This window comes from Oryza brachyantha, chromosome 1, assembly GCF_000231095.2.
Source record: "Oryza brachyantha chromosome 1, ObraRS2, whole genome shotgun sequence".
NCBI lineage: Eukaryota > Viridiplantae > Streptophyta > Magnoliopsida > Poales > Poaceae > Oryza > Oryza brachyantha.
In genome coordinates this window covers 31,077,127-31,100,698 of record NC_023163.2, presented here as the reverse complement: position 1 = coordinate 31,100,698, position 23,572 = coordinate 31,077,127, and the positions used below count along the sequence as shown (strand labels likewise).

Sequence of the window (23,572 nt, the reverse complement as noted above, 5' to 3'; positions counted from 1 at the left end):
TCACATGAATGAAAAAACGGAGGAATAGAAAAAACATAGAATTCCGACAGACATCAGAAGTTGAAAACAAGTAAGGCCCCCTTTAAATCACAGGAATAAAAAAACAGATGAATAGAAAAAACATTGAATTCTGACAGACATCAGAAGTTGAAAACCAATAAGGCCCCCTTTAAATCACAGGAATGAAAAAACGGAGAAATAAAAAAAACATAGAATTCTGACAGAAATGCATGTGTAAAACAAAGGATTGCAAAATACAGGAAAAACCTAGGAATAACCGTTTGATTGGACCATAGAAAAAACATAGGAATTTGAGGGTGTCTTAGAGTCATGAGAAGAAGAATTTATTTTCCTCCAAAATATCTATAGGATTGCCCAATCCATAGGAATTTCAAAGAAAAGGATAGGATATAATCCTTTGTTTCAAAGGCTCCCATAGGAATTTTTTACATAGGATTAAAATCCTCTAAACTTCCTATGTTTTTTCTACAAATAAAGGGACCTAAAATGACACAATGAAGCATACAGTGCAACCGTATCAGCAGGAAGACATGCAACGAAGCACATAGACATAATGAAACTTCCAAGAAGAGCAAAAAAGGACACAATAGTATCAATCAGGGAGTGGTATCTAATGGGATGAATACATTGCAACATCCGATATGTAGTACAGATGATGTGTCCTTGTATTGTCAGGTGAGAATCTGTTCTATAACCACTAATACAACTTATTTGTTTCCACTATATCATAAAAACAGAGGGAAAAACAGTTAGGATGTCATAAGAAGAACAAAAAAAAGGGGGCAAAAATGTTAGCACACGTCAGTAAACCTGCGTGGAATGAGATTCAGACCCACTCACTTCATCATGCATACCAAAAAATGTCACTTCAGCTGTCCATATGATAATATATACACTATTCACCAAGGTTCATCCCCACCAGTCTGGAATTTTTAATCTCCTATTCCTGTGAATTGCAAGATTAACTGCAGGGAGTTTGTGCCTCACCTGCCTCCATATCATGTTCACAGCATCACCCTTCACGGGGGGATTCTGGAACTCATAGTGATGAGAGACATTTTTGAGCTTTGACCACATCTCAACCCACTTAGTTTTCGGGATCTGTCTGAGCTGATTGAGCAAATGATCAGGTCTTAGAGCTTCTTCAACTGAGAAGAAAAGGGAGAACTCACTGTAATCAATCTCATCTTCAAAAGGGAGCTCAATCCGACTGCTGACAATGACAGGCACACAATGACTAACAATGGCATCAAACAGTCGGCACGAGGAAGGAGTATCTCCAGCAGGATGGAGACAAAATTTCGATGACCGCATGCCTTCCGTAGACTGTTAGGAGTAAACCATTTTTAAGTGTCATGTCCTCTTATCAAGAAGCCTCGACAGGAAAGACTTAAGATCACCTCAACACATTAAAACCATAGCAAAATGCACTGTACATTTAGATTTAGATGATACTTGAAAGGTAAGGTGCAAATGACAAAGGTCTTACTGTTTTAATGCCTTCACCTGTGGCAAGGCTATCCTCAAAGCGCACACCATCCTTCCCTTTTAGTATCTTGGCAAGTTTTGCACGGATTTTCCCTTCCTGAAAATGGCCCAAAATTCCCGAACTCTTGAATGCAAAAGGTATGTTGAAAACAGTTCCAACAGAATAAGCAAATTAGGACAGATCACAGAGAAGGGAGTAATTAATATATTGCATACATCTTTCCTGACTGTACGCCCTCGAAAGAAAAGCAGAGTAGGACGAGCTTCAAATGGATCAGGTGGCTCGTCTTTAAGGAAGGAATCTACAACATGAACATATGGAGCTACAACATCTTTCCTCAAGGAAGCCAACTCTTTTGTGTATCTTCCAAAGTCTGCAACTATAAGAATAGATGCATTCACCATATCACGCAAAAACCTAAAAGCATTTGGGTGATGCATGGGAATCACATGGTCACGGCCTGCAGATCGTTGCCAATATTTAGACTTCCATAAAATCTCCATAAGCTCAACCTACAAGATAAAAAATATTAAAACAGATCAGTGTAATTATAACACCATGAAATTAGTTTACCAATTATTAAATAGAAATAGGGCACATTAAAATGTTCTAGGGCAGCATAGACTTATGAGGTGATCACAGGCTACCGGTTTGCCATTGATCATCATACATAAAAACAACCTAGAAATCAATTATTTGACAGAAAAGGAAATCCCATACTGCATAACAGATTATCGAGCAAACAAGAGTTGAAGATATTTTTTGTGTGGTTTATAAGTTATAAGAAACCATTATTGCCAATAGCAAGGGGTGATGGTGATGTAACACCAACTAAATGGGAGCATTTTTCCAGAGCTAGACAGTCTTTTTCGCATCCAATGATCCAAATGTCATCTTTGGTGTGCTCATCCATGTTTAATGATGACTTGATTTGTTTTCCCAGTATAATTCGCCTGCTCTATTGAATGCTGTACCATGATTTTAGGAAAACCAGATAAATTTGGCTGCTTTCAGTAATGTACTTCCACAATTGCATACCAAAATGTTCTCCCCAATTTTGCACAGACAGGACTCTGGGTATCCACAAGAGCTGTCACCATCTGAGCCGAGCTCATCGGCCACAGGCACAGGTCATGCAATTGCAACAGAATTATCAGCTCAAGTGAAAGGGAAAAAATGTGAGATTTACCGCACCTGGAGGAGGCGGTCGGCCTCGGTCTCTGGATCGGTCATGTTGCGGCCATGGACGTTGAAGCTGAGCGACGAGAAGAAGGGCACGAAGAAGGCCTCCGCCGCGTCGGGATCCCTCACCCGCACCGCCTCCCTCCCCTCCTCCTCCACCAACCCGTCCCCTCCGGCTCCGCCCTGCAGCGACACCATCATCCAGTACTCCACGCTGTGCTGGCGCCTGATCCCGCCGGCCGACGGCGGCCACGCGGGGAACCCCGTCGCCGAGGCGTCCATCATGCCGACGTGGAAGCGCCGGGGCAGGTCGTACATAAAGACCCTGAGCGGCGGCCTGGCGCCGGCGGTCGCGCACCGGGCGCCGAACGGCTTGAGGTTGAGGAGCAGGCTCGGGGAGGCGGCGGCGGCCGGGGCGGAGGTGAGGTAGAGGAACGTGGTGGGGACGGCGAAGACGACGAGCAGCAGCAGCGCGCCGCCGACGGCCACCGCGCGGCTGCTCGGCGCCGCCATGCCGCCGCCGGCCGGCTCCGTGGGCGGATTCGGGGACCAGCGCGGCGGCGGTGGCCGCCCCTAGTGGCGGTGGAGATGGGAATGTGGTTGCGCACCAGCAGCTTGTGCTCCGGTGGTTGCGACGCCGTGCGCCATGTGTGGTGTGATGGTGACTGGTCTGTGGTCTCCGTCTCGTTTTTTTTTTATTTTTTATTTTGGGTTTAGTGGCCTTCTCTTATCTTGGCCGTCGATCCCGACAAGGTCGCGATTTGAGCGGTCAGCATTGAGTTGAAATTTTTTTCATCATTACTAAGAAGATACTGTAAGCATTTTTTCAATAAAAAAATTGATATCTCGATATATATTCTAAAGTTTCTCTTAGTTTTCAATTTAACACTCAATTCCAAAATGAAGTATTTTCGATATTTAAACCTTATATCAAAATATAAGTCTTATTGTCAATATACACCGTACTGATTGTATTATCAATTACTCCCTCCGATTTATAATGTAAGCTGTTTGATTTTTTTTAATGTTTAACTATTTGTCTTATTTAAAAAATTATAAAAATATCATTTATTTTGCTTCTGACTTACTAAACTTTAAGCACGACTTAGCATTTTTATATTTATACTAAATTTTTGAATAAGACGAATGGACAATATTTTATTCACTAATCCTTGCATACACATTCATTATTTATTAAACCTATATAATTTTTATTTATTGAGAGGTAACCCGGTATCTCCTTCCTGACCTTGATATCGCGGATCCTACATATCCTTCCACGCTTATTTATTTCTTATTTATTAAGAGACAACATGTTTTTTATTCTCAATCTTAATTTCTATTAAAAACATATAAAAAATTATATGCTACGAATGTATTGCTGTTTGGTTCGTTTTGTGCTGTGTAAAAGCAACGTCCTGTCAGATATCCAGTGGTGTTACTGCATGACGATCTCGATGATCTGATCTGCTGCTACTTTGCTTGCATTAGAGAGTGAGATTGTGTGCTTGCAGATGTAGCAAGCAAAGCTCACTCGCGTTCAGACCATTGAGATCCATGCCAACTTGACAATAGTAGTCTCTTCTCCAGAAGATAAAAGTGTAGAATAGTCATCAAAGCGGAAAAATAATTATCCTTTTGTTAGCTGTTTAACAGCCGGTGTTAACAAATAGATAAGGGTAACAAATACTAAAAATCAACTTCAAGATTAAGTTTTAGAATTTAAATTCTATTTGTGGCTGATAAGCTAACGAGCAGATCAGTAACCTCCATTTCACATTTTCATATTATAAAATATTTTAGTTCTTTCTAAACTTTTCTAAACTTATATGGATATCGATGAATCTGGACACATATATAAAACCAATTGAGATCATTTGATGCCCGCAGCAACTTAAACGGTCCTACAGTAACCATTGGATTGAAAGATGATGGTTTAGATTGTTCAAAGCACTATTCGCTAAATACCGATTCATTCTGAGCACAACTGTAGCAACGATGTGTAGTCATTGGCAGATTACAGTACAATCAGATTCACTGTCTCGTTTTTTTAAGTTTTCCGTGCATGCTCAAGTTTCTCGTGGGGATTGCAAAGCCCCGAAGCAAAAAGAAGTTGCTCGAGTTGAGACACGTTAAAAATCATTAGCTACATAACTAACATGTCTCAACTCTCAAGAAGGCCCCAAAAGCCGTATATGTTGAACGGAATAATCACTGGTGATTTGTTCAAAACTCCATGGTCAAACTAAGCTTTTCTATCCACTCCAAATTTCCAATTGGGATTTGTTGTGTTGTTTCTCTGTTGGAATATTCGCTTACCTGTGTAGCGTCGGGTAGGACTCCCCCATGATCAAAACAACAAGCGAAGTCCATCCAGTAAACGACCTCGCACCCTTACCCTTTCCTTTGTTCTTCTGGTCATAGTTTTCCCAGAAGAACCCCGTTTCATGGTAATTCTTCACGATGTTCCTGTAAGAAGCACAGAAGTAGCATAGCAATCTATTAGAGAGGTTGCAATTTCGACCATTTTATTCAGCTTAGGAGCGGAAAAATGGATATACCTGATCAGATTCGACCTTAGCTCGTCATATAGCTCCTTTGCCCTGTCCTTGTACGGACCATCCTCTTCAGAGCAGAGCAATGTTATTAGATCATTGTGTATACAGCCATACAGTAAATTTACAAAAGGAACAAGCTAGTTGATTTGCAGCGTCTACTATAGAGTTTACCGTTTGCATAGTGGTTTAGTCCTGAAAGAATCATGTAGTTCATGTTTATCCAAATGGCACCTCTCCAATATGGAGGATCATGCTCAGTATTACGCTTCATATATATTGAACTGGAGCGTGGATCAACAAACATTTCAGATCAGAGTAACTGAACAGCTAAATAAAAATGATAAGAGTAAAATTACCCACTTCAACCCCCTGGAACAAGAATTACCACTTGAGTATTGGATCCCTTGCCAAGTTTACACTTCTCAAATAAATAATATAAATATTCCATTTATACCAGAAGTATCAGTTTCATGAACCAATCAGCTTGATGCAAGCTTAGGTTGCTACTTGCTAGGGGTCAAGCAGCAAATTTTCAGATTATCTTTAGATATACCTTGTTCGAGAAAGAGGAAATTTTCAGATTATCTTTAGATATACCTTGCTCGAGAAAGTGACCGAAGCCCGTAATCTGTCCACAGGATAGAGTTATTTGATATAAGATCAAGCTGCTTCTCAAGAACCCATGATTCCTGAACATAATTGAATTGCAGTTAATACTTTAGGATGAGCATCACTGGATTCGCAAAAGTGAGAAACAAGTTGAAATAGATAGAGCATACAGGTGGAATGGCCCCCATCATGAAAGGGAACAGGCTGACATAACCGACATGAGGAACTAATTGCAGCTGAGGGGGTTGTAATGTTTCACGCAAAAGCTCTCGTCTCATAACATCATTATCTCTAACTTCAAACCATCTCAATCGAACCTGTAAGAAAAATATTGCCACCAGACTTTGGAAGTTAAGAATCATGTCTGAAAGGCAAGATGGCAAGTCTGAGAGGAACCACAAGACAAACCTTTTCTGTATGGTTACCATAGTCGAAATAGGCACCGGTTTTATCATCCAAGTGCATCTGTAAAAATGACAATACTTTCAAACTAAATATAGCATACAATTTTCAAATGACAATGCAACTCCTGTGACATTGAAAACCCTGCCTGTTACATAAAACGATCAGTGGCAGTTGATAAGAAGCATTTAGTTGCTAAGTGATCTTTGATTGTTTGATCGAAAGTAAGAATTCCTGACAGAAGGCTTTTATGCAAAGTTTCTTATCTTTATGTCATATAGAAACCATGATATTGCAATGGTCACAAACGGAAAGCCTATCACATAACAAAACTAAAATTATTGGCTTTGTCTGGTACGTAAAATGTTAAAAGCATTATTCTCATAGGCATACGTGTTAGCACTGTATCGAAATTGTTTAACTGTATCCAAAATGTAGCAGCTGTTGGTGGATTGATATTTATCCATTTGACCTAGAAAGATAAAAATCTCACAAGAAGAAACTGTTAGAGTTCTCAGAGCAATACCTTGTTAAGTAACCCAAAATCTGAAAGTTGATTTGACATCTTGTAGTAATCCTGTATAAGTTCAAGACAGATTTTTCAATAAAAGAGACAAAGTTTGAGATAAATCAACTAGAAGGCAAAGTCCATTCACCCTGCAGTACCTTTTCAAGAGAGCTGTCTGTTTTAAGAAACTCTGCAATTGAGCACATACAATTGGTAGCTAAAAGCATCCAACACCGGAGGTCAACATGGCGTTCTTCATCATTAGGATGAGATGCACGTGGATAATCATCCAAACCAGATGTCAAAGTCTGTAGAGTGGTCAGCGATGTCAAGAGTGATCATTTAGTAGGAATGGCATAGAAAGACAAGTGAAGAAACTGTAATCTGGGCATAACAAAAGCTCAAAAACTAAGTTCTTTCGCTATTTTTTGGGAACAATTAGTCAGTGTGAAAGAAAGCAACAATGGATTGTTCCAAAACCTTCGGATTCAACTCCCTGGTGGTCATGTTGTCTCTTCCATGCCAATAGAAGGTGCCTTCAGATTTCCCTAAAAAAGTTTGAGAGTCAAAGAAGCTATCTAGGATAGATAAATCAAAGGTTGGAAATGCTGACATGACAAACATAAATATATACATCCCGGTAGTTATTCCACACATAACGGAAAATTATAACCTCATTGACATAACAAGAAATAAAGTGATGGAAAAGGTAATTGCAACAGTATTTGCATAATCAAGTTATGTGGGGTGGTGGCAATTGTGGATGGTACTCATCCAATTATGATACTTTATAATGACACCAAGCTAAATTTCACTTAGTAAAGAACCCGAAGGTTGTTCCCTTTGCTAAGGAACTTTGAACATCTCAAGTGCATGGTTCCTATTGGGTGGCTGTGAATTAAAGTTACTTTCTAAAGAATCAGGAATTTGGGTTCATATCTCTCTGCCTGGAACAGTCAATGAGTGAAACAACAGCAACTGAAGAAGTTGAGGTCTTGAGGATCAAAAATATTATTTCATAGTATTCACCACCTTGAGTGTATGTAATAGAGTACCAGCAATATTTGAAGACTAATATCTTCTAAAACGGAAGTGAAAACTAGTAACTTCTGAAAATCAAAATGGCCACAAAATTATGCTGGTTACGACTAGTGAACTGCACTTATTACTACTCATGCACTAGGATTCCTTGGCCAAAATATTTCACACAAAAATAATAGGACAAAATCAAGGTTTGAAAGCTAAACATATAGTTCTAATCATTTGTACCATACAACCACAGCTAACCACAAACAACAGTCCAGTGAGAACGGTAATCCTCATCATCAACAGTATGACCATAATCACATAGTTTGTCCAGTCAAACAATGGATGCTTTGGAAATCGGCATGTCTTTAACTTCTATAATAGTACATTTAAAACAAGATAATCTATAATGAATGGCAGTACTTTTTATCCAATCAAATATTCATAATTGTGGGCATGCCAAATTGAATACCCATCAAAATATTCATAGAGCTATAGATAGATATACTGACTACATGCACCCTTAAAATATCACCTTTTTACTGAAGAGTAAGAAATTAATGGTTTGGCGTGTAATGTGTTCAGGCATGTGTTTCATGAACATTAACACAATAAAAGGCATAAATTAAAGTGAAGATCAAATCCATAAAAAATTGATACTTGCCAGAAAGAAGGTTATTCCTCTTCAGTTATTCACATTTCACAAGCATCAATGGTTAGTGAGTTCATAATAAATAGCATGGAACAACAAAACTCACCTGTTTGTGTGCTGTTGAACCACTGAAACCAGGAATTAAGCCTCACGTAAGCCCTTTTAAGGAAAGTGGATATCTTTTCAGATTCCAGATCTGAAAACTGGTTCGCATGTATCCCACTTGCCAAATCTGTGCCAAAAGGTGACAACATAAACTCAATAGGTTATTTGATCACAATTTACACACTTCCGTAGTCCGTACAGTACCAAACCTGTGGTGCTAAACCAAATTGCACGGTGTGAAAAATTTCTATCATCATTCATTTTGATAAATTTGAGAAACATGCACCAAAAACAATGCAAAGTAACATATTTGCAATACTTTGAAGACGGGATTTTGTGTGACTATATTCTGTGTTCTTTCAAGTATTATGGGCACTAGGATGTAGAAGGGCGCAAATGCAGTTTGTCTAATTAGCACATGCAAAACGAGGAAAGTCATTAGCGCATGACTAATTGAGTATTAGCTATTACAAACTTGAAAAATGGATTAATCTGGGTTTTTAAGTAACTTCCATATAACTTTTTTTACATAAACGCACCGTTTAACAGTTCGGAAAGTATGTGCATGGAAAAAGAGAGGAAAATTAACCCCAGACAGCAGTTGCGAACATGCCCGAAGAAAGAGGGGTAGAGGTAGAGATCTAAGTGTGTAATTTGACTTTCTGAGACATTATTTTGTCATTCTAAAGCAATCAATAACTGCAGAACTAAATTATCATGTCCAAGAAAGTCAGAGAATTTAGACACCTTGATTCTAAACACTGCTGCTATACTGCATTCAATGCACCATGAAAATATAGAGCAAGGAAGAAACAGTATCTCACCACGCAATGCAAGAAACAAGGTTGGGGGATTTCCATTGGAAGGGTGCTGCAGAACAAATTCCTCAGGAACTTTACTGTATGAATGTAAAAATAGATTATGTAAGAACTGCATGCTAAATTCAGCGTAGATATGACAATGGTTCACTGCTCGCCAGAGAAACACCTTAAAGCTTCAGCTCCTAATATTTGCTCTCGAGGAATCCATCCATCCGCATTTATTAGATCTAACCAGTGACCAATTATATCCATTGATATATGCACATCCCAGCGCCTGTACATGACCATCGAGGATATGTGTCAGTTAAGCAATAACACCAGTATAGAAGTGGAAAAACTGAGATTGATGGTACAGCAGCAGAAGCGATGCTACACATCAGGACCAATGAAATGCTTACCAAACGACTAACTGATGGAAGCCCTCATCCCACAGAAATCCCCTTGGGAAGAATGAACGACTGGGCACAGCTGTATATAGTGCAGCAGGCCAATATGGGATATATTTATCCCCATTTTTTTGCTGCAAGCAAACACTTGGAGCATTAGATTTTGTTTCAATGTGATATGTAATCACCTAGAATGTATATCAGATCTATAAAAGAAATAGTTATATCAGATCTATAAAAGAAATAGCACAGTAATAAGTGGGAAAAATAAGTATACAGGGATAGCAATGCTTAGACTAGAGCAGATAGCTTCATAAAGTTCAGTTGCAAAAGCTATTAGGAAAAAGATCTACTTATCAGGTAACACACTAAAACTTACCGTAAAACCTTTTGGAAGTGCAATTCTCGACTGCCCATAGAAATAGCCAATCCCACCAAGAAGATTTGATAACGCAGCAACACCAACAGATAAGTCTTTGGGATTAATCTGCATCAGAGAAAAACACAATATTAACTGTTCTATCAAACTGTCTTCTGATATGTTCCTTGTAACACTGCTTATCTTCTAGAAAAATAATCAATTCTCAAACAAAATGGCAAGAACACTATAATTTATACCAAAAAAGTAACTTTATATAATCGTAGGAACAAGAACATAATGAGAAGAAAACAACTGTATATATTGCCAAAATAAGATTGTCAAAACTACAAAGCTCATCCAAGAGATCACACCTTATTATTTACATTGAAAATTTGATCATATCTCTTTTCAAAGTCCTTTTGTTTCGATTCAAGACGAGTGCTCAGAACAGGACCTGACATCATGAGTGATACAAAATCAACAAGCAATATGAATACATTGGTTTCAGCATCCCTGAAATTTAGGTTCAACAGAAGGACAAGATGCAGGTGAAAGAAAAAAGACCAGATATCTAATGCAAAGCAGCAAAAGAAAAGGTTAAGAACCCAGTGCGTACAGAATGATGGATGGAATGGTATCTATGGCATCCCAAAATGACTAGAACAACAAGGAAATCACAAATCCTATCCCCATGCAGTATAAGCTATGCAGCAGAATCACCTGTTAGCCTGTTAATGCGTTCTGCGATCATTGGGTTTTCTGAAGCAGCCCCTGATAAGAAGACTATGTCGACTTTGGCAGAACGTTTCATGGAAACCTGTGAAGATGAGAGACACACATTGATCACAATGAAGGAAGAGAGCGTTATTTAATTAATCTGGGTGTATGATGACCTATTACGGGTGTAGCAAATAAATGAGGGTTTTCTCAACTTCTCATGTTGATAGAATAACTTTCTCTTTCATCTTTGACACACCTGAGAGACTATTATATTTGAAGAATCTTCAGCCATGTCTGGAAGGTTAAGGTTACCACTTTGCATTGCCTAGAAACTTCCACATGAGTAACTCAAGTTCATAATAAATAAAAATATTCTGAGACTTTTTTTCCAAAAAAAATATTAAGTAACTGTAAGTAGTTAATACATACATTAGTTGCAAGGGCTTGCTGTACTAGTTCACTTAGATTATGCATACTAACAGATTTGAATCCAGCTTTGTGAATTTCCAAATTGTCCTGTAGAAAACATAATTCTGTGCACGTCAATATTAATATCTGTTTATATGGAATTGTAGTGCCATACCCCGGTAGCAAGTAAAACAGAAAAGTGAACAATTAGTTGCAACAATGTGGCTAGCATACTGAAATATGTTACCTCGGATCTTAAATAGACTTCCCAGTCACCAATCTCCTCATGGGACCCAGATGCTAAAAGAACATGACCTCTTGAAGAAGGTACATGTGAACCCATAGTGATTGAATTCCCTGCTTCATCCGCGATGTAGAAAAACATATGTGTGGTGCTTTCTTGGTCTTCACTTAAACTTGACCTAAATTAAGTATAATTACATGGGATAAATTTCTTTTGGCTCCTTGGATAATTTACCGGTAGCAAGTAATGACAGCTAATATCACCCTAGTTTGTGAATGGGCAATGAAAGGTCACTCTAGTATAATTTATTGTTCTTTTTGCTTTGAGCTTAAAACTGGAAGAAACTTACATCTTTTCAGTTAAAAGAAAAAAAAACAGTTTTGTTACTGACAAATATACACTTACCCCTCATTCTTCGCATCCAATCGAACTGCCCAGTCTCCACCATAACCGCTACCATCTCCTTTCTCTTTCAGGAAACTAGTGGTCAACAAAAAGCCATGATCAACCAACACTTGACGTCCATAATCCCTCCCATTGTGATCTGTCCACCCATATTTGTTAAGCTCATCAGAATCTTGGCAAACATGACGAAGAAAGTACTGTCCATTCTTTGCACCAATCCACATAAGCCCAGCAATTAGAGACAATGGGGTTCTGAAATAGAAATAGTATTAGCAAGAAGTTTTCACATGTTGAGAACAGCACCTTATCATCATTCTGCAATAGTAGTTTCAACTACGAGGTAACAGCATTCTATACCAGCAACACAAACAATACAACATCCAAGGAATTGTGCATGAAACAGCACAACAACATCTCTGTCCTCCACACAGAAAATGGGAACAAAACTCCTTAGAAAATTAAACCATAAACAGAGTAAGCATAAGCAAAATGGCTTATTAACAAATAAAAAATAATTTATGGGTAAAACTTTTATATACGTGTTCTTAGCGACCTAAAAACAAAGGATGGAAAATAAACTATGATGAAAAATCCCCAAAATCAACTCTACATTTAAGGTCTAAAATTTAATTTTTGGCTTATTTGGAGGGCATGTCAGGGGCTGTTTGTTTGGAGGGACTAATCCATAAGTCCCTCCACTTTAGTCTCTTTTAGCCCCTAAAATACCAAACAGGAGGAACTAAAAAGGACTAAAACTATCTAGGTCCATAAGTCCCTAGGAGAGGTGCTAAAAGGGACTAAAGGACTATAGTACACCTACTCTACTACTCTAGACTTATAGCTATGTGTGTGTGATGTGTACTATTGAGTAGGTTATTTAATGAGGTTTTATTCCCTTTTAGTCCCTCCAAACAAACAGGGTAGGACTAAAAGAGACTTATGTTTTAGTCCTAGGACTAATTTTTAGTCCTAAGACTTATGAAAACAAACAGCACCTAAGAGATAAACAATTCAAATTAGCATGCCATAAGAGTCAAGGGGAAGACCACAAGAGTTAAGCACCTTGCACGAATTCCAAGATATACATTTGGCCTGTAAGTACCCCAATACAAGCTTTCCTTGTGATCTCCTTGGAACTGCAAACAGTCAACTGTGAGCCATCAGAAATCTAACCATTGTTACCATCCAAACTCAACAATATGGAATTACATGATCTTACATATAAATCAACCAAACTAACTTATAGGAGGATAAAACAAGCACTCCCTGGAAGATATTTAACAGAAACTAGTACATTTCAAAAAAAATCAGCGTTAGGTCTTCGAGACGCTGTCCTAGCTCAAATGACATCTGCGAATATGCTCAATCCATAGTCATTGTACTATTATGACAATCAGCAGGCGTCTCTACTATGTGGTTCAAACATAAAGCAGCCCTTGCCGAATCCACCAGGGGTTTCCAAACAAACAGTGGTTCCTTACTTCCTTCCCTTATTCCTAGCGTTTCTACATAATAATTGAATTAAGTTTATGACTAGCGCTGTTGCAGCAGATCGAGCAAAGTCACTCACACTTGCAGACTTAATCTAAAGCTAGTACACTTCACAGGACACTGGAGGCTTGACGAAATAACGCGAGAAACTAATGGTCATCACCTGAGGCAGATCCATCATCCGGGGCGCGTCAAGCGGCGTGACGGAGCGCACGACCCTGCGCAGCGGCGTCTCGGCCTCCCCATCCGCCCGCCCGCGCCACACGCCGGTATACGCCACGAAGGCGACGGCGAGGAGGAGGGAGGCGGAGGAGATCCCCAGCAGAAGGAGGCTCCGTGGGCTCACCTCCATGAGGCGCAGCGGCCCATGGTCGCCACGGCCACGGCGCCGCGCTGCTGCGGCGCCTGCGGCTGCGGCTGCGGCCCGGCGCGCGTCCGGCTCCGGCCCTGAGCCGGAGGCGTTCCCGCGGCTCCTGGCGGCGGCTACTGGTCGCCGGACGCTGCTGCCGGCGCCGCTCATTGGAGAACTCCCGGCGATCTCCCCGGCTGGAGCTTCGATGACTCGCCGGTCGCCACTTGGGGAAGGGGAGACTGGAGTGAACGAAGCGAGAGGAGGGGTTTTGGTTGTTTCTCCCAGTGTTCCGCCTTTCCGTTCGATAGGCGTAATTTCAATTTTACGCCTTCGAGTGACGGTTTCGAATAACCAGCCTGGCTGTGCAGCTGTGCTGAGGCACTGGCAGGCGGCATCGCAGTTCCCGCCTGACAACGACCAGGGCATCTTCAACGCCATCGAGCGCGAGCTCGCCGGCGGCGAGCTCAACGTCAAGATCGTGTTCCTCGACACGGCGCTCTCCGTCCGCTTCTGCCAGTACCACGACGACGTCGTGGATAGGTGTGCATGATGCACGCCAACTGCTGCGTCGGGCTGGAGAACAAGGTGCACGACCTGAGGAACGTGCTCGCCGACTGGAAGAACTACACCAGCCTGCCGCCGCCGGAGAAGAAGACGGCCAAGTTCAGCTGGCTGTCCCTGCAAAGTGCAAGACGTCGCTACTCTGACTGCATCTCCACGGCAGCTAACAAACCGGTTAATTAGTTAATTAACAGTACAATTTAATACCGAGTCCAATGGCTAGCTTGCTACAGTGACAGTTTGAGAAACGCTCAGTGATCTTCTGGCTCATGGGGGCTAACCATCCTGGGTTCCAATCTAACTAATGCTACATCCGTTTCATATTATAATACTTTCTAATCTTGTCTAAATTCATCAACTGATGAATATATATAATTTATATATTCATTAACATCCATATGAATATAGACAATGGTATAAAGTCTTATATTGTAAAACGGATTAAGTACTTATTTAATTGATATTAGATTATTTTCTAGTATCTAAGTATTTTTTTTGCATATATTAATTTGTCATCTCCATTTCCAGATGAATGCGTAGTAGTATTCTGATCTTCTCCCTTGGGTATATTGAATTAATTCATTATTCTCTTCATTCCAAAATATTAGACGCAACTATCACTATCACAAAAGAAAAAATATATAATAAATTCATCGTTTAATTAGATTTATTTGATGCATTTATGTATGCATGCACTTTAGTTGAGTGTTTTGATGATAAATAATTTTAAATTAATCAAATTTTCAAGCGAGATGTGTTTCTACCCCGTGGTTATTACATGGTTGCATGCACACCGTATGCTATGGGATAAATAAAAAAAATAGTTAAGTCTCATTCTTTGAAACGGTGAATAAAATGAATACCAATACAGGTCCAAACCGGAGGCTACGTGTTGGTGTATAGTCCTCGTCGTGTACGACTTTGAGCGGATTCAGAGCAGTCTACACATTAATCACCCACATGGCACATCGTTGACGATTAAAACAAGAACCACGTGACCTAATCAACACTACGCAGAGCTGCATGCGCAGTCGTCTACTCGTCTAATTACCGCAGGCACCCGAGGAGGAAGAAAGCGAGAAAGCGAGAAAAAAAACTTAATTATCGCGAAAACACGCACGATGGTTTTGACGTCAAAGCTATCTAGCTATTACTACTAATTAGGCCGCGTTCAACACCCTTGTAATTTATCTAAATTTTCTCGTTTTCGTGTGCATGTTTTTTAAACTGCTAAAATGTGTATTTGTTTACAAAAATTTACTATAGAAAAGTTGTTTTAAAATATCATATTAATCTATTTTTATTTTTTTATAACTAATAATTAATTAATCATGTACTGTTTTTCGTGTTGGGTAGCCGAATAGGTCTTAGTGAGCTGGTTAATGTTAATGACCCCTTGCGTGGGCTGTCAGGGGTGTCATCGTATTGGCTCTATATCTCACTCTCGATCGTCTGACAGGCGTAGTTCGAGGCTTTTAAGTACGTGGCGATATGATGAAACAGTAGCTATATCTATCTAGCTAATTAAGCTCTCATTTTTCTATAGGCTTTCACAGGTAGAGAGAGAGAGGATTAGAGAGAGATGGGGTTGGGGTGGGGAGGCGGCGGCGGCGGCATGACGATCAACCGGAACCACGTCGTGCCGTTCCTCGCCGGCGCCGCCCTGCCGACGCTGCTGCTCTTCTTCCTGGCCTCCGACAGGGTGAGCGAGCAGCTGGCGATCGTGTCCAGCTGGGGGACTGGCGGTGGGTCGTCGGCGGCTCATGATCTCACAGGCGGCGACGTCGACGGAGCTGCTCCTGCCCCACAGGTAAGAAATGAACAGAACTCCATGAGTCCATATGCATGCGTGATCGCGCGATCACCTTTTTGTTTTTACTCGAATCTCCAGTTCTCCACCCTCATTAATTCCCGGGCAAAACACCTCAATATCATCATATATGGCTTAATTCCTTTTCAAAAAGAAAATATATGCTTGAATTTTCAATTCTAATATAGTCACTACCAACTGAATGACTTGCGGGTTGTGTTCTTCTCCCCCTCCTATTAACCCGGATACACTGTACAGTGTGTTTTTTACGAAAATTTTCTATAAAAAAGAAAGTTACTTTGAAAAATATATTAATTTATTTTTTCTATTTTTTATAACTAATAATTAATTAATCATGTACTAACTTATTATTATATTTTCTGCGTCGGATAACAAATCCACTCCCGAACGTAGCCTGAGTGCCAGTTCATAACGGTTATCAGTACCGGCTTTTAACCGGCACCCTGTAAACTCTTGAGATAACGGGTCATCTTTTTGGTTCTTTTTAAAATATCAAATGATATATTTATAAATAAAAGATAATCTACGAATAAAATATTTATATGTGTTTATAGTGATATAAAAACAAAGGCTCTAACTAACTTAAGTGAAAAAGTCTCGTAATCAACTCTAAATTTAAGTTTGAAATTAAACTTTGGTTTATAATTATAAATAAAAGTCAAAAGATGATGGTGAACATATAGATCACTGTCGACTAAATGGTACAAGTTAAAATTACCAGCTTCCTAGTCATATTGTGAGTGAAATCGACATGCTTGATCTACTGACTGGTTATGACGTGAGTACGTGACGTTGTTGAAAATAACCTTCGTGCGTATAATGGGCCGCGGATTTCGTTGATGGGCCAATTTGCTACCTCGGCCCATTAAGGCTTTTCTGCTTACCAGCTGAGCCCATCATTCCGAGACAGATTTTGTTTGACCCAAGCAGAGTGAAATTAGCGAAAGAGCCCATGGGCCATGGCAAATTCACACGTGCAGGAAAGATTCCCCGGCTTGCCGGAGCTGCTGCCGAAGGTGGCGATGGAGGACAGGACGGTGATCATCACGTCGGTGAACGAGGCGTGGGCGGCGCCGGGCTCGCTGCTCGACCTCTACCGGGACAGCTTCAAGAACGGCGAGGGGACCGCACATCTCCTCGACCACGTCCTCGTCGTCGCCGTCGACCCCGCCGGCTTCCGCCGCTGCGCGGCCGTCCACCCCCACTGCTTCCTCCTCGAGGTCAAGACCATGGACCTCAGCTCCGCCAAGCGCTTCATGTCCAAGGAGTACCTCGAGCTCGTCTGGACCAAGCTCTCCCTCCAGCAGCGCGTCCTCGAGTTCGGCTACAACTTCCTCTTCACGGTACGTAATCAATCGAGCTCTGGAGGTCATCGTCAATGGCGATCGAGCTGGTGCTCCACCGATTCTTTTTTTCTATTTCGTCTGTGTGTAGGACTGCGACATGGTGTTGTTCCGTGACCCGTTCCGGCACATCAGCCTCTACGCCGACATGACGGTGTCCTCCGACGACTACTCCGCCGCGCGGGCGCCGCTGGACAACCCGCTCAACACGGGGCTCTACTACATGAAGGCGACCAACCGGAGCGTGGAGATGCTCCGGTACTGGCAGGCGGCGAGGCCGCGGTTCCCCGGCGCGCACGACCAGGCGGTGTTCGGCCACATCAAGCACGAGCTCGCCGGCAAGCTGCAGGCCAGGATCCAGCCGCTCGACACGCTCCACTTCGGCGGCTTCTGCGAGTACCACGACGACCTCGCCAGCGCCGTCACCATGCACGCCGACTGCTGCGTCGGCCTCGACACCAAGGTACACGACCTCAGGGACATCGCCGCCGACTGGAAGAACTACACGAGCCTTTCGCCGGAGCAGAGGAAGAAGGGTGGCTTCAAGTGGACGTACCCCACCAGGTGCCGGAATTCCGTAGGATGGCGTAAACCTGTTCATCCTTAGCTTATCAGAGATGAAATGCGCAGGTTTATTTGATCACTGAAATTGCAGCGACTAAGATGGAGATCATGAACCTTGATTAACAGATTAATTAACACTAAAACATTCTAGTTTAAGAAAACACTGTAACATTTCAAGAACGGAGCTATTCTGGAATTATTCTGGATAATGTCAAGTTGTTAAGATGGGGAAACGCTCGTGTCTCTGATCTACTCCTAGGTCATCTTTTTGTTTTTTTCAAGAAAAGAGTCCAGCATAGTATCCGCAAACGAACATCATTTATGAATAAATCTTTTATACATGTGTTAATAGCGATCTAAAATCTGAGGCTAGAAAATAAATTACGATAAAAAATATTAAAATCAACTCTAAATTTAAGGATTAAAAATTTAAAATTTAATTTATAAGCATAAACAAAGATAAAAGATAGGTGTACTGTACTAGTATTGAAGTGCACATGTGTTTATGTCTATATGATAGGCACTTTTGATAGTCTTTGAAAGAGTGTCCGGAGTTAATTTTTTAGCGTAAATTTTGATATTTCTAAATACTATATAAAAAACTAAGATTTTAGTATGTAATTTGGTACGTATCTTTACTTTCTCAGTAACCTTAAAATGTTCAATTGTATGAAACAAGTGAGTACGTGTAGTTTTGGGGGTAAAAGAGGAGAAGATCTGATAGTGTTGTTGCTTGATCATTTAATGGACGCAAAAAAAATATAGTTCTGAATAATGGGTCATTTTCAGATTCTTCCAGTTCCGAGAATCCAAGGACCTGTTGCTAATTAAACGGTTGTTAATCAAGCGCCTGTCAAGACTGTCTCTTGTGTTGCTTTCTTCTCCAGAACGATGAGTGTGACGTGAAGAAAATAACAAGAATAGAAAAGGCCCAGTTCAACTTCATTTTACTTCGTCTCAAGATTGATGAATGTGATGTCATGAGAACAGAATGAATAAAAAATCCTCATCACAGCTTTAATTTGCTTTATCTCCAGATTCATGAATGTGATGTGAAGAAACAAAAATGAATAGTAAATGCTCGACCTCTCAACTCAACTGTATTTTCTCACACTTCAATTCCAGTGACCTGGCAGTTGCAGACTTTGGACAGGGAAGCTAGGCTATCTGAAAGCTCAGTTCCCCTTCTAATATTGTGACACTCAGATCACTTGTTCTTCCATGATTCGCCTGCTCTTGGATTACACAGGTCACTTCGTTTTTCATAGTGATCAACTTGTCCTTCTGATTTATCCTGTTCCTACCATGTGCAATCTGAACAGTGTGTGCCTGGTCATGTACAGAGAAAAGGTCAGGGACACAGGGGTCATCAAAATTTCACACCCATTTTTCTTTAAAGAACAAAATTCACATAGATTAACAATGGTCAATGGGCAAGAAGGCATCTGTCTCCTCCTGTGTCGGTTGTGAACACGCGAATAGCCGAATACCTACTTACCTGTACACATTCCTGTTGCAACGAATCAATCAATAGTAGGATGGTGCAACGGCTAAGATCCTTACGTCTCTTCGATCTCTGTTCTTTATGAGTTCTTGGCATACAAAAATGTCCAACAACCATGCGTGCATGGCTGTGTCTCGGCAGGCATATACTCTGAAGCTTCTGCCCTTACAAAAATGGATCTCAATGATATCAAGCACATATCATCTCGGCTTTCCTATCTCCTCTGTCCAGAATCCTGGTTTTACCAAATCCTTTGCTTTTTTGCTTATATTTGGAAAACAAAATTTGAATATTTAACCTTAGATTTAGTGTAGATTTTGGAGTTTTTTCATTATAGTTTATTTTAAGCTTAACTTTTAGATCACTAAAAATATGTATATAAATATTTTCATAATTTTTTTATTTATATATATGTCATTTGACTTTTTTCATAAATAAGACAACAATCGCCCGCTTGATCAACGTAAGGAAGACCGTGGGAAACTGACGATGATGCAGGAGTCATGGCCTCATGGGGATTAGAGGTCACGGAGTCGTATTTGAGTTTACATATAGGTAAAATAATATATACTACGATAATTTATATTTTATTAATATTTTTATAATAGCACCTTACAATTAGTTGAATAGTAATGATATATTTTAAAACTTTATTTATAATGGTATAGATCTAATTAACCCTATATATAAACGAGTGGGCACACTCTGTAGAGTTTAAAAAACTTTCGTGGAGTTGGACGGCACGAAGTGGCATGTTGGGCTTTCGGTTTCCTTGAAAAAGTCAAGCTCTTGCAACAGATCGACTACAGTCTACAAATACGGAGGAGTAGAGCTCGGCTACTGAGTTGCTCGTGCGAGGGAGTGGCAGCCTGACAGGCATGGCGATGGCGAGCTCCAAGAACGGGCTCTCCCCGGTGGTCGTCTTCCTCCTCGGGGCGGCCTCTGCCACCGTGCTGATTGTGTTCCTCTTCACCTCGACTGCGAGGCCAGCGTGGTCGACGCCGGAGATAGCTCCGACGACGAGGACAAGGCAGGACCAGAAGGCTGCTGCTGCCGTGCCTTGCGCTCCACGGGCGAAAGGGACGACGAACACAACGGCAAGAACTAATCAGGTGCGTGCTTGAGCTGCGATCTTGCGCCATTGTTAAGCAGCTTGCTCCCGGCGATTGCTGAATCCAAGAACGGATCGATCGATCGAACCATCGGTATTGGGGCGTTTGTGATGATTTCGCAGATGGAGGGAGAGAAGGAGGAGGAAGACGACGAGTTCGCGAGGTTGGTGAGGAGGGCGGCGATGGAGGACAGGACGGTGATCATGACGTCGGTGAACGAGGCGTGGGCGGCGCCGGGGTCGCTGATGGACTCGTTCCTGGAGAGCTTCCGGGTCGGCGAGAACATCTCGCACCTGGTGCAGCACATCGTGGTGGTGGCCATGGACGAGGGCGCGCTCCGGCGGTGCCGCGCCGTGCACCCGCACTGCCACCTGCTTCTCCCGGAGGTGGCCGGCCTCGACCTCTCCGGCGCCAAGAGCTACATGACCAAGGACTACCTCGACCTCGTCTGGAGCAAGCTCAAGCTCCAGCAGCGCGTCCTCGAGCTCGGCTACAACCTCCTCTTCACGGTAATCTACTAATTTCTTCCATTTTTGTTGGCGCCAAGCCCATGATGCTCGGAGTCCTCGATCATGGCGCGATGCACATGCCGATTTCCGCGAGGCGTTGACGTGCGCTCGATGGGGGGTTGTTCGCGCAGGACGTTGACCTGGCGTGGTTCCGGAACCCGATGGTGCACATCACGGCGGCGGCGGACATCACGACGTCGAGCGACTTCTACTTCGGCGACCCGGACGACCTGGGGAACTACCCCAACACCGGGTTCATCTACTTCAAGGCCACGGCGAGGAACGCGCGCGCCATGGCGTACTGGCACGCGGCGCGACGCCGGTTCCCGGGGGAGCACGACCAGTTCGTCTTCAACGAGATCAAGCGCGAGCTCGCCGCCGCCGACGGCCTCGGCGTCCGCATCAGGTTCATCGACACCGCCGCCGTGAGCGGGTTCTGCCAGCTGGGGCGCGACCTGAACCGCATCGCCACCGTGCACACGACGTGCTGCATCGGGCTGGAGAACAAGCTGCACGACCTGAGGAACGTGATCCGCGACTGGCGGAGGTACGCGGCGCGGCCGCGGTGGGAGCAGCGGGCGGGCAACATCGGGTGGACGTTCGAGGGAGGCAGGTGCATCCACTGACAGCTTCGAGATTCGTGCGTGCTCGAGGCCTCGTTGCCTAGAGATGTGGGATGCCACGTGGGACGGTGGAATGATGGAATGGAGGAAGAAGCCTCTCCTGTGTTGTGTTGTTCATTCGGTCTCATCTCGGTTTGTTCGTAGTTTATCAGGGAGCAGCAGCTGTAGTTCTGAATACGTTAATTCTTGTACTATAAAGGTTAAAATTAGAGTAAAATTTAAAAAATACAGGCAATTTGATAAAGTTGTCACGAAACTATATATTTAAGGGTGTATATCACAAAAATATAGAGTAGCATCAAAAGGTTCACAAAATTACATATTCAATGCATTATATTACAGAACTACAACTGTAGTAACTTTTTAAAAACAACAGTTCAATGTAGTTTTGTGAAATGAGATCTTAGCAGTGATCCTCTTTCCGCAATATTGTCGCCAATGCATCACCTCTGCCACCTCGTATGCGTGGATTTATGTTATCCTCGTATATGTATTCATAGAATTGTTGATGATGGTCGTGATTAATACATTCTTAGACAATACAGTGCCATTGCATTCTTTCCTTAAATATATTTGATATATGTCATGAATCTAGGTAGAGCTCATTTGAACTAATTATCCAAAAAAAAATTGACTAACACGAAAGTTAATAATTTACTAAAAAATATTATGGTACCATACTGTCACAGGCATAACTAGTTAATACTTAATAGTAACAAACGCTGAGAATTTCAGATACATCATTTTAATATAGATTTTACAAAAACAATTTCATTGATGTGTAGCGAACATATACGTGCTTTAACTACAGTCCAACAACATATATATTTCCAATGTATTTCAATAAATAAAGTTGTTGACTATTCGACATACGTTCGATCATTTATTTTATTAAAAAAACTAGTGTAAATATCATTTTTATGATTAAATTTACTTCTAAATTTATAATTTATATCATCACATATTTACATATTTTTTAATAAAACAAATAATTAAACACGTATCAAACAATCCGCAACGGGATCTACTAAAATGTTAAAATATGGAGGATGGTAGCTAAGCACTTGAGCCAACTATTTTGCCCATGTAGAGGTGTATGGCCCGGTAAAGATACATGTGGGAGGGTCGAGATGTCAAGGGCCATCAAATGAGTCATATGACAATGTGAAGCAAGGTCATTAGGCCTATACAAGCCGAAAGGCACAGCAGCAAGGGCTGCAAGGGAACGGGCTCTGCTGTCTTTAACTCAGACTGATTAATACGTAGGTACATGAGCAGTGGGACTCACGTCAGCCACTCATGTCTCTCTTACTTAAGTTAGAGGAACTTCTGATAAGGCGCAACAACTACCGTTTCCTTGAGCGTCAATGGTAGGCGTAACATCTAATTACGCCTTTCGAATGGAAAAGCGGAACGCCGGGAGTAACAAATCACAACCCAAAACCCCTCTCGACGTGTCCGTGCCGGCGCGAATTCCATGCACAATCACAGATTGGGGTAGGGTCGACTGGCGACTCCCGAGCGAGACGCGAGTCACCGAAAACCGAGACGGGGAGATCGCCGAGAGTTCTCCAGTGTGCGGCGGCGCGGTATGTAGCAGCGTCCGGCGGCCGGTAGCCGCCCCCCGCCAGGAGCAGCAGAGCGGCGCCGTGGCCGTGGCGATCGACCGCGGGCCGCTGTACTGCCCACGCATGCAACCTCCTCCTTTCCGCTGGGGATTGCCTCCGTCTGCCTCCTCCTCGCCGTCGACCGGCGTGTGGAGCCGGCGGGCGGATGGGGATTGGG

The 23,572-nt window shown here is 42.1% G+C and overlaps 4 protein-coding genes across 4 annotated transcripts; 2 read left to right on the top strand and 2 right to left on the bottom strand.

Moving 5' to 3' along the window:
- Positions 1-598: 598 nt before the first annotated feature.
- On the bottom strand, positions 599-3,519 carry LOC121053952 (probable arabinosyltransferase ARAD1). The gene is made up of 4 exons (XM_040522635.1): positions 2,705-3,519; positions 1,726-2,022; positions 1,511-1,606; positions 599-1,347 (listed from the first exon to the last, which is right to left on the bottom strand). Exons 1-4 carry the CDS (start codon positions 3,203-3,205, stop codon positions 931-933), a joined length of 1,311 nt encoding a protein of 436 aa, XP_040378569.1. The 5' UTR covers positions 3,206-3,519; the 3' UTR covers positions 599-930.
- Positions 3,520-4,648: 1,129 nt separating this feature from the next.
- LOC102711038 (alpha-glucosidase 2-like) lies at positions 4,649-13,992 on the bottom strand. Its single transcript, XM_040522633.1, has 22 exons — positions 13,552-13,992; positions 12,960-13,033; positions 11,898-12,149; positions 11,496-11,670; positions 11,270-11,356; positions 11,097-11,165; positions 10,841-10,937; positions 10,492-10,574; positions 10,139-10,246; positions 9,772-9,893; positions 9,540-9,647; positions 9,377-9,450; positions 8,554-8,679; positions 7,250-7,317; positions 6,928-7,077; positions 6,788-6,838; positions 6,268-6,324; positions 6,030-6,176; positions 5,848-5,939; positions 5,422-5,531; positions 5,254-5,317; positions 4,649-5,161 (listed from the first exon to the last, which is right to left on the bottom strand). The coding sequence occupies exons 1-22, from the start codon at positions 13,906-13,908 to the stop codon at positions 5,008-5,010; spliced, it is 2,625 nt and encodes an 874-aa protein (XP_040378567.1). The 5' UTR covers positions 13,909-13,992; the 3' UTR covers positions 4,649-5,007.
- Positions 13,993-15,828: 1,836 nt separating this feature from the next.
- On the top strand, positions 15,829-18,266 carry LOC102706802 (uncharacterized protein At4g15970-like). Its single transcript, XM_040519939.1, has 3 exons — positions 15,829-16,111; positions 17,113-17,475; positions 17,567-18,266. The coding sequence occupies exons 1-3, from the start codon at positions 15,884-15,886 to the stop codon at positions 18,080-18,082; spliced, it is 1,107 nt and encodes a 368-aa protein (XP_040375873.1). The 5' UTR covers positions 15,829-15,883; the 3' UTR covers positions 18,083-18,266.
- Positions 18,267-20,418: 2,152 nt separating this feature from the next.
- LOC102710754 (uncharacterized protein At4g15970-like) lies at positions 20,419-22,089 on the top strand. The gene is made up of 3 exons (XM_006646556.3): positions 20,419-20,655; positions 20,778-21,164; positions 21,296-22,089. The coding sequence occupies exons 1-3, from the start codon at positions 20,422-20,424 to the stop codon at positions 21,788-21,790; spliced, it is 1,116 nt and encodes a 371-aa protein (XP_006646619.1). The 5' UTR covers positions 20,419-20,421; the 3' UTR covers positions 21,791-22,089.
- The last annotated feature ends 1,483 nt before the right edge of the window (positions 22,090-23,572 follow it).